We start from the raw sequence: 17,463 nt of genomic DNA, 5'->3' as shown, positions 1-17,463 counted from the left end.
AGGACCAAAAGGTTTATTCTAAAATCTTATTCCAGCATTACAGTGAATGAAAAAAAAAAAAAAAAAAAAACTGAAGAACTCCAAAGGCACACAAAATTGTTTGTCACCAACTCTTTTCAAGTTGTTTGGAAAGTGCTGTTTATGTCAGTGTCCCAGAAGCTCTCCATCAGTAGGAAACTGGTGCACCATCTCTCCGCACTAGATGTGAATGGACATGTTCCAAAGAGGCAGGAAAGCAAAAAAATATACCTTGAGGAAAGAAAAAGAAAACGCAAAGAAAAAACTTGTTTATAAAACAGATCTATCCATTATTATAATTGGCTCAATTAAATTAAAACGATAGATGTACAGTATATATTCACACAGCAGTATCTGTATGAAAAAAAGAAGAAAAAAAAGAAATAGCCATAAGAGGGATCATAAAAATGAGCATGTTGTCTCTTTTTTATCTAGTACTGCCCTGATGAAGCAGTTTATTCTGCTCGGTGTGTGTAAGCTTTTGACCACAACTGCATCCCCTATGTGATGAATTACCTCAGTCGTCAGGGTAGAATGATTGGAGAGGTTCCTTCACGTATCCCACTGAGCACATCATCTTCACTGACACTGGACTTTAAAAATAGAGAACATTTTAATAATGGTTTTTATTCCTACTTTACAGGGAATTAAACATAACTTAAATATAGATAAATAACCCAAGACCAATGTAAATTGAGAAAAGTATTCTTGCATTTTTCCTCATCTTGCCTTGCAAGTTTCAGCTTACCTCGTACCATCTCCATGAAGGATGTTCCTGTATTTACCACGCCTGGCACAGCAATGCTGCGGCTCCATTCCTTTGGGTGTGTGGCCTGTAAAATATATAATGATTAGGGGATCTGTAAATGCACAAGTGGGAATGTATTACTTACAAATGGACAAGATGCAAAGCATTTAAAAGCTAAAGACTTGATAGCAATGTTTTAGCTTGTGTCATGGCTGGGCATAAATTCATAATTAACATTAACTTGACCTCATCAAGATGGCTCTGTGATTCCACACAGCTTGCACTGGATCTCCAATAACACATCTGTATTGATCCTACAAAATAAAAAATAAAAAAATAAAATAAGCACAAAATATTAAAAACACAAATAGTACTTTAACATCTTACTCTCCAAATGCAAAAAGAAAAGAAAATATTAAAATCATTATTTCATTACTGGTTGTTGTTATACGTTAAGTTAATATATGGAATAAATGTATATAACGTTAAATGTCTTCTGTCCATTCAAAAAGTAGGAGTTCGATTCAAATATTGTATGTACAGCAGGCAAATTCATTGAACATGCCCACACCGGCGATCACATTCCGATTTAAGAAATTATTATAATGCAATCTTAGATAACAAGTTACATGAATATGAATAATACAATAAATACATAGGAAACATGATTAACGTTAATTCACCTCCCGAGTCCATAGTGCGTCTATCCTATCTGCGATTAAACTAAATAACTACACAGTAATAGAGAGCTACCATGTTACGGTGAAAATGTAAAATCAAGAGAGCTTATATCAAGATATACTTACTTGACTCGTTATTTGTAGCATATAACGTCTCATCTGTAATGATCCAAACGGTTCACTCCTCTGTTGTCTGTTCTCTTCAGCTTCATTTCCCTCACGCATCGAGATGACGCAATCATGGCGGACCGCGCATTTTTCAAAATCATGACGTAGTATTTTTGGCGCATGCGCATTGAAATATTAAGTATAAATATAAAATAAGATATTTCGTGCATTAAATGTTGATTATAAATCACTTATTAATTATCCATTTCTGTTCAGGTTGTTCTAACACACTGTGTAGTTGGACTGTATTTCAGAGAACTTGACTCATTCACCTAACTAAAAGTCAATCATGTTTAGAGTCTGATTAAAATTAAATGTAGCCTATTTTAACTGAATTTTAATGCAAATTAATTTGGTTTAGATTTGTTCAACTTTTTCTTGCAATTAATGCAATTAAATGTGTGTTTAATCGCCATACAACAACATAATATTGCAAATATTCTGTACACAGATGTAAAGTAGCCTACAGTACATTAGACAACTCCTCTCATAAAGATTGACAATGTCAAATTATGTAGAAAACTGACACTTGTAGTTGAGTTCATAGGAGCTAGTTATAACATTTCAACAGTATGTTGTACTGGAGTGTAAGCGAGTGAAATTTTGAAGAAAAATACATTAACCAATGTAAATTTGGACAACTAATTTAAAAAAAAAAGCATTTATTTTCCATGTGCTTTGTCATTAGTAAAATAAGTGTACTTTATGAAACAAACTCATAATTAAAATGGTTTAAGTAAATTTAGGTGTAGACATTACAAGGTGCATTTTTAAAAAGCGCACTTAAGTGTGTTTATAAATATTGTCATACAAGTGTACTTTCTTTAAGTAAAAATTAACTAGATATTATTACAAAGTACACTTATTATAAGTGTACTAAAGTGTGTTTATAAATATTGTCATGAAAGTGTACTTTTTTAAAGTACAAATTAATGATATATTATTACAAAGTACACTTATTATAAGTGTACTAAAGTGTGTTTATAAATATTGTCATGAAAGTGTACATTTTTAAAGTACAAATTAATTATATATTATTACAAAGTACACTTATTATAAGTGTACTAAAGTGTGTTTATAAATATTGTCATGAAAGTGTACTTTTTAAAGTACAAATTAATTAGATATTATTATAAAGTGCACTGATTAAAAGTGCACTAAAGTGTGTTTATAAATATCGTCATGAAAGTGTACATTTTTAAAGTACAAATTAATTATATATTATTACAAAGTACACTTATTATAAGTGTATTAAAGTGTGTTTATAAATATCGTCATGAAAGTGTACTTTTTAAAAATACAAATTAATTAGATATTATTACAAAGTGAATTTTAAAAAAGTGTACTTAAGTGTGTTTAGAAATATTGTCATTAAAGTGTATTCTCTTTAAGTACACTTAAGTGGCACTTAATTTTAATTATATCATATTATCTACAAGTGCAGTTTTAAAAAAATATACTTTAAATATATTAAGTGCACAAAAAATACACTTTCAATACAATTAAGTACACTTCTTTTTCACAAGGGTAACCATGTACTGGAAAAAATACCTGGTATGCCCGAATACAATTCCAGCCCTGATGTTGGGTTAATTTAAAATATTAGCGATATATAGTTGCTGTAAATAATGTAAAGCTCTTTAAATGGTGATCTATCTACATATTTACGCCCTGGTGTGATCCAGCAGGTGGCGTGTGATATGTGAAAACTCCCTGCATGTGTGTGTGTGTGTGTGTGTGTGTGTGTGTGTGTGTGTGTGTGTGTGTGTGTGTGTGTGTCGCATGCGCACAGCTTTCTTTTCTTTCTTTTTTTGCTCAACCACAACCTGAAGGGAAACGTCTTTTTCTTTGTGTTTGTTTTCAGATGTGTTGAAGTGTTTTTTATAGAAGTATTTTAAGAACTCTCTGATGAAATCACAGCGCAAGTTTTTGGATCTGTATGTTTATTTGATTCTCTGAACGCGATCATCTTACCGGTTTGATCTGAACATTAAAGTGTACCGTTAAACCCGAGCAGCGGATTGACGAACCGAGACACTGAAAACAGAAACGCGGATCCTGAACGGGTTTGAAGTTGTGGAGTTATGGAGTTGTTTGTAGGTCTACATGTATAAAAGAGACGGTGTTTTTATAGCAGTTTGAAAGGAAACGAACTGCAGTGGACCCGCAACAGATGAACAGAGACATGACTGATCCCGTGTTTGTCTCCATTCCTGTGTGAAGAAGAAGAAGAAGAAGAAGAAGAAGAAGAAGAAGAAGAAGAAGAAGAAGAAGAATTGCGAGCGCGTCCTCGATGATTTAACCGGTGACTGAAGTGAAGAAGTGTTGTCCCGGTCATGTGTTCAGTGAGAGCTCTTCAGGACTGGTGTCGAGATGTTTGTGAAGGTTACTCTGATGTTCAGATCACAGATATGAGTTCCTCATTCACAGATGGACTGGCTTTCTGTGCGATCATCCACAAACACAGACCTGAGCTACTGTAAGAATCATGAGTTTAATATTATTTACTGTAAGAAGGATGAGTTTAATATGATCTACTGCAGGGCTATTCAAATCTTACCCTGGAGGCTAATGCGGTGCAGAGTTTAGCTCCAACCCTAATCAAACACACCTGAACATGCTAATCAATGTCTTCAGGATCATTAGAAAATCACAGGTGGGTGTGTTTGATCAGGGTTGGAGCGAAACTCAGCACCGCAATGGCCCTCCAGGGTAAGATTTGAATAGCCCTGATCTACTGTAATAATGATGAGATTAATATGATCTACTGTAAGAATGATGAGATTAATAATGAAGCAGAATAAACCAGAATGAAATAATGAAATGAAATTGCAGTTTTCACAAATGTCAGTGTCCAATATGAAACATTATATGAGTTGCACATTTTATTTTCATCTGCCTATATATTCATTATATATATATATATATATATATATATATATATATATATATATATATATATATATATATATATATATATATATATATATATATACGATCTTGGGTCCGTTTCTTCTCATATCCAGATGTTTCTGCATGTGTCTGATGTATCTTCATTTCTGTTTGTTTCTCTCTGCAGAGATTTTCACTCTCTGTCCAAACACAACGTCTACGAGAACATGCGTCTGGTGAGTGTCTGTAGATTTCAGCTGGACAGTTCCTGTAGCTGAAGATGTTGAAGCTTCACATGTGAGAAGGAGAAATCTGTTCAGATGAAATAACTGAGTTTATCCTTAGAAATGACACTAATCATCTCAGATCTCAGGTTTTTGCTCCAGAGAGACTCCCTGTCATTACCGTACCTGTGGTTACTGTAACGTTACCCGTGGTTACTGTACCCGTGATTACCGTACCTGTAGTTACTGTACCTGTAGTTACTGTACCTGTGGTTACTGTACCTGTAGTTACCGTACATGTGGTTACTGTACCTGTGATTACCGTACCTGTAGTTACTGTACCTGTGGTTACTGTACCTGTAGTTACCGTACATGTGGTTACTGTACCTGTGGTTACCGTACCTGTGGTTACTGTACCTGTGGTTACCGTACCTGTGGTTACTGTACCTGTGGTTACTGTACCTGTGGTTACTGTACCTGTGGTTACTGTACCCGTGGTTACCGTACCCGTGGTTACCGTACCCGTGGTTACTGTACCCGTGATTACTGTACCTGTGGCTACTGTACCTGTGGTTACCGTACCTGTGGTTACCGTACCTGTGGTTGCCGTACCCGTGGTTACCGTACCCGTGGTTACCGTACCTGTGATTACGTACCTGTGGTTACTGTACCTGTGATTACTTTACCTGTGGTTACTGTAACTGTGGTTACTGTACCCATGGTTACTGTACCTGTGGTTACTGTACTTGTGATTACTGTACCTGTGGTTACTGTACCCATGGTTACTGTACCTGTGATGAAAGTTCTAGTTGAGTAGTTTGTCCATCTCATGTCCTTTATGTCTCTTCTTCATCATCAGGCATTTGTGGTTGCGGAGCGCGAGTTGGGAATTCCTGCTCTGCTGGATCCGGATGAGCTGATGTGTGTGGAAGAGCCGGATCTTCTGTCCATCATCACTTACATCTCTCAGCTCTACTGTGTCTTCAGTGGGAAACCTCATGGTATGGAGCATACTGAAGATCTCACGTGTTCTTCAGGATTCAGTAGAGCTGAAATTTCTGATTTTAATTGATTGATAATCTCTGGATCTGATCAGATAGTCAGAAGATTCCTGAACCTGGCAGCACCAGAACACATGAACAGACACACACTCAGGTATCTATCTATCTATCTATCTATCTATCTATCTATCTATCTATCTATCTATCTATCTATCTATCTATCTATCTATCTATCTATCTATCTATCTATCTATCTATCTATCCATCCATCCATCCATCCATCCATCCATCCATCTGATTTATTTATTTATTTATTCTTTTTGCGGCTGTGATCAAGCAAGAGTTTTCTCATTGAATATGAATACATTTTTGGGAATTTGGTTGTGCTATAAAATTTGGTTGAAGTTGTTGGAATTTATTGAAATAGTTTGATCTGATATGGTGATAGTAATCACAGTGTGGCAGGAAGTGTTCTTCTGTCTCCACCTCTCTATGGCCAGACTGTGGTCACTCAGCCTGTTATTTGGTTAGGGTCTGTGGCTCTGTTTACTTGTAGGATGCTTTTACAAATGTGGGTATGCAGTTTCAATTTCTTCTTTTTCCCATTTTGAAAATTCTTGTAATTAGGGGTCCCCATATCTCGCTACCGTATAGTGCAATTGGTTCAGTTACTGCTTTTAGTATTTTTAGTCAGGTTTGAATTGGAATTTCATGTCAAATTGCATTTTGAATAATGTAGAAGATTCTACATGAAGAATTGCTTCTGCTTTCAGCTCATTTACAGCCAGATTGAAGTTCCCTGTTGAAGTCCGTTTTAGTCCCAGATAGGTGTATTCATGGGTGTGCTGGAGGACCTGGTTTCCTGCTCTGAAGGTGTATTGTTTTCCCCTACACCTGGATTTATTTTGAAAAATCATTATTTTAGTTTTTGCAGGGTCATTTTAAGAGCCCATGTTTGACTGAATGTCTCTATGATGTCGAGGAGCTTCTGAAGCCCTTTTGTTTTAGACAGAATGACTAAATCATCTGCAAAGAGGAGACATTTGATTTCTGATTCAGTCAGGGTTGGGCTGGGGGTAGTCAAATTATTTAATGCTTTTGGCTAATTAGTTCAAATAAATATTAAATAGTGTAGGGCTCAATGGACAACCTTGTCTGACTCCTTGTTTTAAGGGAGAACAATTATGAACATTTGTTCCCTATTTTTACAGCATATGTTGTAGTTTTTATATATGGTGCTGATCAAATCAAATGTTTTCCCTCCAGTCCCAGTTTCCAGTAGGTTTAGGAAGAGTCCTTTGTGACAGATCGAATCAAAAGCCTTCTCAAATTCGACAAATGTCAATGATTGTCTGAATCAGAATCATCCTCTTGGATCTGCTGTTTCCATCTGTCACTGATGCCGTTTCTAATGACTGTGGGGTAATGAAGTCTGATCGCTGAGTGCCAGGCTTCTGGGTCTTCTGTATAGAATATGATGTTATGCACCTCTCTGTTCTTGTATAAATCTGAGTACAGTGTTTCTGGTCTGTCCTTGAGGAGTCTGTCTTTTTTTATGATCTCATTGGTAGCTTTAATTGGGTGTATTATGGGTATTGATTCTGTCATTGGTCAAAAATTCTGTCAGGTGTTGTTTTTTGAATATGCAGATGTCCACTGCAGTTACGCCTTATACCGTATCATGATTTGATTTCTTGCAGACCTTGTGCAGTGTATGTGTACTCACTTTGAGAGTTCTTCCTCTTTCTTCTTGAATGTAGGAAGTCTTACAGTCTTGAATTTGATCTCAACTGAATGTTTGTCTTATTTTAAAACAACATTAAATAAAATAAAAAAATCAGGAGCTAATCTCTAATTTCTTGCTGCTGTTCAGCGGAATCTTCATCAGTCCGTTCTTCTGTCTGTCTGTCTGTCTGTCTGTCTGTCTGTCTCTGTCCATTTGTCTGTCTGTCTGTCTCTGTCTGTCAATCTGACTGTCCGTTGGTTTGTCTGTCTTTCTGTCCGTCCTTATGTCTGTCTCTATATCTGTCTGTCTGTCCATCTGTCTGTCTCTGTCTGTCTATTTGATGGTCTGTCTGTCTGTCAATCTGTCTGTCTGTCTGGTCGTCCTTATGTCTGTCCGTCCGTCCGTCCATCCGTCTGTCTGTCCATCTTTCTAATTGTCCATATTTCTATCTTTCCATATTTCTCTCTGTCTGTCTGACTGTCCATCTTTCTATCTGTCCATATTTCTATCTGTCCATATTTCTCTCTGTCTGTCTGACTGTCCATCTGTCTGTCTGGTCTTTCTTTCAGTCTGAAGATGAATCTCTCTGCTTTCATTCTTTCAGTTCTCAACAGACGTGATCAGATCTTCAGATAAAAGTGTCTGTAGTGTCTGTCACACACATGTTCATCTCATTCAGAGGGTTCTGGTGAAGGGATGCCTGTATCACCGCTCCTGCTTCAGGTACTTCACACACACACACACACACACACACACACACACACACACACACACACACACACACACACACACACACACACACACACACACATGTTGGTCTATGTGGTTTACACGGACTCTCCATAGGCGTAATGGTTTTTATACTGTACAAACCGTATTTTCTATCCCCTTACACTGCCCCTAAACCTGCCCAATCACACACACACACACTGCCCCTGCCCCTAAACCTACCCATCACAGGAAACATTCTGCATTTTTACTTTCTCAAAAAAACATCATTTAGTTTGTTTTTAAGGCCATTTGAATTATGGGGACATTTGATATGTCCTCATAAACCACATTTATAGTGTAATACCAGTGTAATACCCATGTAGTTATACAAATTTGTGTCCTCATAAACCACATAAACAGGTTCACACACACACACACACACACACACACACACACAAACACACACAAACACACATACACACGCACACACACAGTGATAGTGCTGATTGTATCAAGGTGTGTTTCAGATGCAGTCGCTGCCGTCGCTCTCTGCTGCCGATGTCTTTCTCAGAAGACAGTGAGACAGGTTTACTCCAGTGCAGTTATCCATGCAAACCTTCTCCTGAACACGACCGGCCCACAGATACTGCTGAGACAGACGGAGACAGAAGAGAGATGGACGGAGACAGAAGAGAAACAGATGGAGACAGAAGAGAAACAGACAGAGACAGAAGAGAAACAGACGGAGACACAAGAGAGATGGACGGAGACAGAAGAGAGATGAACAGGGCCATGATGATTGAAAGACATCTCTCCACCTCATCAGAGACTAACATACAAGAACCTCCCAAACCTGCTCCCAGAAAGAGGGCGGAGCCTCAGGAACCTCCTTGCCCCGCCCCCAGATCGCAGGACCATCACCCTGACAACGGTTAGACTCTTCACTCCCGTCTTACTATATAACAGTTATTATTGTTATAGTGTAAACATAATCAAACAGTTCAAGTTCTTCATTCTGATTACTACAGTGATTTACTGAGATGTTTTAAACTATTAGTTGAAACGCATGATTTATTGTGTCTTATGTTCATTTCAGTCTCAGTCTCGTCTCAGAGTGTCGTCCGTAAGGATCATCCCTGGATGAAGCTGGTGGATCCGGGTCCCTGGTTTCGTCTTCCTCCGACTCCGGCTCCATCTGCTCATTCCCGCCGCTGCCCTGCGACCTATAACCCCTTCCTGAAGGATGATGAGGATGAGTCGAAGGATAAAGAGGTACTGAATGAATCAACCGTTCACCATGTGACCCTGATCCGTTCATCATGTGACCCTGCTCCGTTCATCATGTGACCCTGCTCCGTTCATCATGTGACCCTGCTCCGTTCATCATGTGACCCTGATCCGTTCATCATGTGACCCTGATCCGTTCATCATGTGACCCTGATCCGTTCATCATGTGACCCTGATCCGTTCATCATGTGACTCTGCTCCGTTCATCATGTGACCCTGCTGATCCTCATAAAACTGGATTAAAGTCTGTTTTTCCTCAATTCTACACGATTCACATTCTCTGTTATATAGAAAATAAACCCGGCAATGAAATGTAAACCTGCTTGAACATATGCATTAAATACGTTAGATAAAAAATGGCAAGATAAACTAAATAAAGATAATAATATAAATGTATAGTTAAAATATCAAAATAGCAGTAACATTAATAAGGGTCAAAACCGAAGGAAGAGCCAGACTGTAAAGCTGTAGTAGTTTCTGAAGGACTGACACACACCCACAGGTTTGTTAAACCAGCACTGGTTCTTCTCCAGCTGAAGCTGGTTTATATTTAGACTCTAGTTTGGATGAGTCTTGTGTTCTGGGAATAGAGTTGCTGGCGTTGGCAGAGGCGCTCAGGATCAGGTTTATCTGAGAAACACACTGGTTGTGATTCACTACACACACTCGAAGATCCAGAAGAGACTCGACTGAACAAACCATTTGCTCTTAGATCGTAAAGAAAGAAAATCTCTGAAACTCTGTCAGATTTATCAAGGATCTTCAACAGTCATGATGAGATCAGAGTCGAGTCTAGACTCTCAGAAACCAGACTAGACCAGATTCAGATCTCCATTTTAATAATGGAGCATTAACTTCCCTTGCAGAGTCATGTGATGTCTGTATAACCTCCGTATAATATTATTACCTTTAACTAGTTGATATGTGTGAGCAGAATCACATGATCAGACGTCTGAAGCTCAGACTGAAGAGTCACGTCTTGTGGTTGTGGGTTGTTGTTGTTTCTTTGCAATCTCATGAGATATAGTGTGTGTGTTCACATCAGACCATCTCTGTGTTTTTCTCTTTATCAAGCACAGCCATCTCAGTTTCAAAACGGCAGTTGCACACAAACCACAAACCTCTTCTTCAGTTCCCACTCCCAGCATGCATCAGGCTGCAGCTCCTGCCCACGGTTTCCCGCTCATCAAGAGGAAGGTGAGACAGAAACCGAGTGTGCTGGTGGAGAGAACTCGCAGTACAAGACAGAGAAACAAGAAAAAGACTTCAGTTCAGATATTCGTATACGTATAACTTATATTTTATATGTGATTGAGCTTTGATAAACCATTTGTGACAATTTCAATTTTTCAAATGTGTCAAAATCTTAAATGATTTTGACATATCAACACACATCAAATTTTAGGTGTCCGGGCACTTATGACCGGGAAGACAACCAATGCAACCCCTAAACGAATTAATAAAGTACAAATCCAACACAGGATCATAAGATTCCCATCTGCTCCCATCTGGTTTGGGATTGAGCCATCAGATGTGTGAGTCTCTGTTCTTCTCTGACTGAAGGAGGATTTATTGTGTGTTCAGGTGATCACAGACACACTCGTGTCAGAGAAGGAGGTGTGTGAGGAGCAGAAGGAGCTGGAGGAGTGTCTGCTGAGGCTGGAGAAGAGAGGAGTGCAGCTGGAGAGAGAGATGAGGAGACGAACGGATGGTGAGAAACACTAAACTCCTTACAATAACAGACACGCTAATGCTAACTTTTCCTTGTATCAGTAATTGTCTCGCAGTAATTGTGTTTACGGACTTATACGAACATGTTTGCATTCCTGCACAAATCACGTATCTTCATCCATTTGCCAGTGGAGTTTAACTTCATTGGGCACTTGATGTGGCAGCGACTAATGGACATGAATCAAACAAACACAGAGGAGTTCATTAGTGGATCTGTGTAATGGCAAATCAAATTCCGTGGGTTTTCTGAATAAGAGACAAACATTAGCCAATTATCTTTATAATGGTTTATTTCTTGAAAGAAAGAGCCACAGTCAACACCGTCATCAGTGCCTGCATCGAGTGTGAACTGAAGAGATAACTGAAGTCACAATCTCTTATACCCCCAGTGTCAAAACAATCCCTCTCAGTAGTTTTCCACACATGATAAGAGTGTTAAACATAGCACAGATGTGTCCTGCATGGCACATATGAATACAAACACACTGGAAATAATCAATATTCTTCATCAGTGATTACATTTTTTCCATCACAATCTGAAACTTTGAACTTTTGAATTTTTAATCTCTAAGTGTGAATACAGAAGATTACACCTCAGCCCTCACTTAGAAAACAACCCATATACAAATAACAGTTCCCTCTTGTGGGCATTATGTGAATTACAGTCCAACATAAACTATTGTAGGAAGGATAGCACACACTGCTAGTGTTCAATAATCATCCGATCAGCTCTACTGAAGCTTGTTTGTCTGGAGGCCGGTGTCTGTTGTGTAGTTATAAATGATGTTATTGTTTCAGAGAATCTTCTAGTCGACTGGTTCATTCTGATTCATAAGAAGAACATGTTAGTGCGCAGAGACGGAGAGCTGGTGTACATGTGAGTATACACACACACACACACACACACGCACACACACACACACACACACACACACACACACACACACACACACACACACACACACAGGTATATTTTACACGCTATTATTATGAGGTCTTTCCATGGACATAATAATGAAATAACCCCTTAAATTAGCATTTAGGAAAAGTCAGTTTTTACGCCAATTTTTGCAGCTTGATGCATGTCAAAACAACATGAATACACAGCATGTTGACAAGAATTGTGTGTGTGTGTGTGTGTGTGTGTGTGTGTGTGTGTGTGTGTGTGTGTGTGTTCAGGTTGAGACAGTGCCGTCTGGAGCAGCGGCAGGCGGATGTAGAGTTTGAGCTCAGGTGCCTCTTCAACAAACCAGGTGCCAAACTCAATCAGTCATGTTTCTTAATGCCGATATGTTTGTTTTGATACTGTTTAATATTGATTGGCATGAATTCTTTCATCTCTGATGTCAATTCTACAAATTAATAGATGTAAATGATAATGCTAGCACATAAATGTCTCCAAAAACTTGATGTTAACTATGATGACTTAATGTTGCTAAACTTCAACTGGATGTGCACCAACAGAGATATTGCCCATTACTGTAGCAGTCATCTCTCACAGACTGCATCTATCATCAATTCCCTTGAAACTAAGTCCAGTTGTCCCAAGTCCATGTCCCAATATCCAATGCTTGTCACAAGTCCAAAGGTGCCACCTCAGGTGGTCCCAAGTCTAGTGGTCCCACATCCAATTGTCCCAAGTCCAATGGCCCCAAGACCAGTGGTCTGGTTTTTCCAATTCCTGTCTCAAGTCTGGTTGTTCCAAGTTTAGGTGTTCTATATCCAGTGGTCCCATAGTCAATGTTCCCTAGTCTGGTTGTCCCAAGTCCAGTGATCCTATATCCGATGTTCCCAAGTCTGGTTGTCCCAAGTCCAGTGATCCCATATCCGATGTTCCCAAGTCAGTCTGGTTGTCCCAAGTCCAGTGATCCCATATCCGATGTTCCCTAGTCTGGTTGTCCCAAGTCCAGTGATCCCATATCTGATGTTCCCTAGTCTGGTTGTCCCAAGTCCAGTGATCCCATATCCGATGTTCCCTAGTCTTGTTGTCCCAAGTCCAGTTGTCCCATATCCGATGTTCCCAAGTCTGGTTGTCCCAAGTCCAGTGGTCCCATATCCGATGTTCCCTAGTCTTGTTGTCCCAAGTCCAGTTGTCCCATATCCGATGTTCCCAAGTCTGGTTGTCCCAAGTCCAGTGATCCCATATCCGATGTTCCCTAGTCTGGTTGTCCCAAGTCCAGTGATCCCATATCCGATGTTCCCAAGTCTGGTTGTCCCAAGTCCAGTGGTCCCATATCCGATGTTCCCAAGTCTTGTTGTCCCAAGTCCAGTGGTCCCATAACCGATGTTCCCAAGTCTTGTTGTCCCAAGTCCAGTGGTCCCATATCCGATGTTCCCTAGTCTTGTTGTCCCAAGTCCAGTTGTCCCATATCCGATGTTCCCAAGTCTAGTTGTCCCATGCCCAATTGTTCCATTCTGGATGGTCCTAAGTCCATTAGCCTGTTTTTCCCCCAAATCCAGTGATTTGTATATTCAGCGTCCAATATATGTAGTAATGTATGTCTAGTTGTCCCAAGTCTAATGGTCCAAAAATCTGTTAGTCCCTGTACTTCTAGCCTGGCAGTCTTACAATATTTTGATACATTTTTAATTTAGCAATATTGTAGTGAAGTTCAGGGTAGAAGGAGGCAAGGACATTAATATCCCAAGCCTGGTTCTCTCTCATCTTGCACTGCTATCACGTTAACATTCGTTTAACCAGCCTTGCTCCACCGGCTCTCTGCCCCGCCCTGCTTCACTTCACCACGACTTCTTATTTAATGTAATTTTGCTTCTCAAGTAAATATATCTTGATGCATGATTGTTTAGATATTTGTTCTGGAAAACAAGAGGACAAATTAAGTAAATCACTTTTTGGTGTGTAGTTGGGTGTGTAGTTTATAGTTTCTGATGAATGTGTGTGTGATCGTCCAGAGGAAGACTGGAGCTCCGATGACAGACAGCGAGAACATCAGCTCATGTCACACCTACTGTCAATCATCCAGCAGAGGAATGACATCATCAGCAGCCTGGATCTGGACAGACAGAGGTCAGAGGTCACCTGACTCCAGCAGGTAGAGGTCACGTGATACTTGTGTGTGATTGATGTATGTGCTGTGTTCTTAATCAGGGAAGTGGAGGAGGACATGATGCTGTCTGCTGTGATCCAGAGCACAGGTGAGAATCGGCCCTCTTTTACTCTCACTGATTTACTGATTTTAATTGAAGTGTTTTTAGATTTACTTTAAGATTTTCTCTCTGTTTAGACCTCCTGACACAGACGGACAAAGAATTGGACAGATTCAGCCGGAAATTTAAAGGCCTTCAGATGTTCAAGGCATCCAGCTGTAGGACTAAAAACAGAAGCAGAAAGAAAAACAGCTGAAAGAGAGAACGAGACTGTAGATCAGGGGTCTCAGACTCAGCCCTAATCAAGCCCGTCTGAGACAGCCAATTAAGGTCTTCAGGATTATAAGAAAGTTCAGCTAGTTAAAGCTAAACTCTGGTCCTCCAGGAGCTGATTTTCAGATGTGTGCTGTACATGCTTATCAAATAAAGCAAAGCTGCATTTCTCAATGGGGCAGAACCACTGGACAACACTTTTGAAAGGGCAGCGTTTGTTTAAGGCGAGATTATACATAAGATTCATGATTTTTGAAGCTGATCATTGTAATACCTGCAAAACATAGGGTTGTTAAACGTTGTAAAACCACGTTGACACCAGATACGTCTGTCAAAGCAGACGTTCCATATCGATTTATCATTTGTCAGATGTGCCTTTAATGTCAGAAATCGAATGGAGCTTATGTTTACCATCTGTGACTTGACAAATCCAATATAGACCAGGGGTCCGTTCCTTGTACGTCACTAACCCAGTTAGCTGGATTTGATTGTTGGTGATTTGACTTGATCTCAGATACTTAAAATCTGTCCCATCCACCGCTACTTTATTACAAGAGTTCAACATTGAACTAAAAACTGTAAAGGGTGTACAAATACTATAAAATTGTGAATATAAATCATTTATAAAAAATAAATCATATTAAAAAAAACATTTATCATTTATCTATAATAAATTTAATGGTGTGTGTGTGTGTTGACGGCAACAAATCTCTGCTTTACTGATCATGGTTTCGAGTATCGATGCTTCTGTCCTCTTCACGGAACACTAGAACGCGCAGTAATTAACAGCAGCGACCCCACTCCTAAAACCATTCCATAAGTGCAGTATAGACAAATCATACGAATTCATATGAGTGAGGTTGTCACCTCGTACAAATACGTATAAATTGGTCGTGAGATAGCGTTGGCTGCACCGCTTGTTTTCACTTTACCTTATGAAAACCTCCATCCAGACCAACACGATACCAGTTTACTTCAGACATGAGTTTACAACACTTTGTGAAATAAGACACAAAATCACAGTTTTACTGCATTTTGTCTAGTAACCAAAACTACAGTTCTCTATCAACCCAAGAGCTAGACAGGAAGAAGAACGCAGGAGACAAAGTGAAGGTAAAATAAGCAGTTTATTGAGTATTCAATTCAATTCTGTTTTATTTGTAAGTACATTTAAAATCAACATCAGTTGGCCAAAGTTCTGTATGTAAAGTTGAAAAAAAAAACATAAAAGCACGTACAAATTACAAAAAATTAAAAGCACAAGAAAAAAATTATGTTTGAACATGTATTAAAATGTAACTAAAGTAGAAGTTGTGGCAGGCTGTTTTGTTTTGTATCGTTGTTAAGTAACACGAAGTTATTTGTGAGCCACAATTTGAGTTTGTGTAAGTAGGGTTACATGCTCTTATATAACGAGATATCTTTGCGTTTTATAGGTATATGGAGCTGTGCTCTGAGTAGCACTTATTCTTCATTGAGCCCATCGCAAACATAATAATGGTGCTAAAAATCGATCCCGAACTGATTTGCAGGTAATTCTGCAGCTGTATAAAAACTGCTTTTTGAGAATTTTAGATAAAAACAGGAAATTAGAGTAGTCAAATTAGAGAGTCAAGGAGGGTTTTTTGAGGATGAAAGTCACAGCGCCAATCTTGTTTCTGTTTTAATGCTCAGTCAAAACTTCATATGACCAGCACAAATCCTTATATTATTATATCACAAGCAAAATGGAAAATTGTTGCTTCACAAACGCCTCCCATGGCATTTAAAACCTTTAAACTGAGTCATTCTCTGATCTCTTCCTTGCTTGTGAAGACAACGGCACCTAACATTAACCAAACAAGATTAAACAGGAATGGAAGAATAATCTAAAAAAATGACTGAACGATGAATGTATCAGTGAAATGAATACATAAATGGTTATTTAAAATGTTATATGATAATAATTAAATGATAAATGATTATAAATGAAAAAACAAACAAAATAAACCACAACACAAATGCATGGTTGCTCTTTAGAAACTACATACACAGCATTATCCTTCAGTCTCCCGTCTTAATCTGAGAAATCACAAACTGACTGAATGCAAGCAAACTTTCATAATCATGATCATAACATACTTTGAAAGGCGCAGCTGATCTGGCCATGCTCTTCCCTTCTACATGTCCTTTAAAAGAAAAGAACAGGTCTCTTCTGTCCTACCGCGTACCGACGTCTGTTAGGAGGAGTGTGTCATAGACTGTTTCAGCAGTTAAGTGATCTGACCAAGCAAATCAACACACACACTGTGATGATAAATGATCCTAAAACTGCTTCAGATCCTTTCAAGTATCCCACTTAGACTTTCTGTTTCCGATGAGGGAAAATAGACATCTTCATTGAGTTTAACAACTTGTTCCCAAAGAACTTTAGCTAGATTGTTGACTAAATCCAACAGTTTGTCCATGTTTGTCCAGATATAGAGCTCAAATCAGACAGGAGTAAAACGTGCAAACATTTGACAAAATGTGAACCTTTAGAGATCTGACATAAGTGTAAAGTCAAAGACAGACAGTAAAGAGTACAATATTTGCCTCTCAAATGTACTTGAGTAAAGTCATGAGTACTACCCAAAAATGATACTCGAGTAAAGTGCAGATCACTCAAAATTGTACTGTCCAGCTCTGGTCTGGTGTAAGCTACTCATCATAGCCCCCCACCCACCTAATGGCTCTAATGCTAAAGTTTGCCACTTTCAGTTTTTTTCAAGATGTTCATGCTCAGCTTGTTCCCTTGTTTCTCTTTGAATTCTTTCCTGTAGATTTCAGGTATATTGGGACAAATCATAACTGCACTAGAAGCTTCTTCCCTCACCAAGACAGATGTCCTTGTGTGTGAACATAGTTGGCATTAAAA

General features: G+C 38.8%; 1 protein-coding gene and 1 long non-coding RNA gene across 2 annotated transcripts; one reads left to right on the top strand and one right to left on the bottom strand.

The window, feature by feature from the left end:
- Positions 1-531: 531 nt before the first annotated feature.
- LOC137091216 (uncharacterized) lies at positions 532-1,980 on the bottom strand. The gene is made up of 3 exons (XR_010908052.1): positions 1,573-1,980; positions 767-1,080; positions 532-611 (listed from the first exon to the last, which is right to left on the bottom strand). It is a non-coding gene; the product is annotated as an uncharacterized lncRNA (long non-coding RNA).
- A 1,507-nt stretch (positions 1,981-3,487) lies between these two features.
- Positions 3,488-17,114, top strand: micall1b.2 (MICAL like 1b, duplicate 2). Its single transcript, XM_067455021.1, has 14 exons — positions 3,488-4,093; positions 4,694-4,742; positions 5,590-5,731; positions 5,827-5,885; positions 8,062-8,180; positions 8,696-9,099; positions 9,265-9,440; positions 10,530-10,652; positions 11,040-11,166; positions 11,985-12,063; positions 12,366-12,439; positions 14,100-14,214; positions 14,296-14,342; positions 14,432-17,114. Exons 1-14 carry the CDS (start codon positions 3,951-3,953, stop codon positions 14,548-14,550), a joined length of 1,776 nt encoding a protein of 591 aa, XP_067311122.1. The 5' UTR covers positions 3,488-3,950; the 3' UTR covers positions 14,551-17,114.
- The last annotated feature ends 349 nt before the right edge of the window (positions 17,115-17,463 follow it).

The sequence above is a fragment of the Pseudorasbora parva genome, chromosome 2 (assembly GCF_024679245.1).
Source record: "Pseudorasbora parva isolate DD20220531a chromosome 2, ASM2467924v1, whole genome shotgun sequence".
NCBI classification, from domain to species: Eukaryota; Metazoa; Chordata; class Actinopteri; order Cypriniformes; family Gobionidae; genus Pseudorasbora; species Pseudorasbora parva.
The sequence above is the reverse complement of the archived record's forward strand: the minus strand, read 5'-3'. Positions and strand labels throughout refer to the sequence as shown.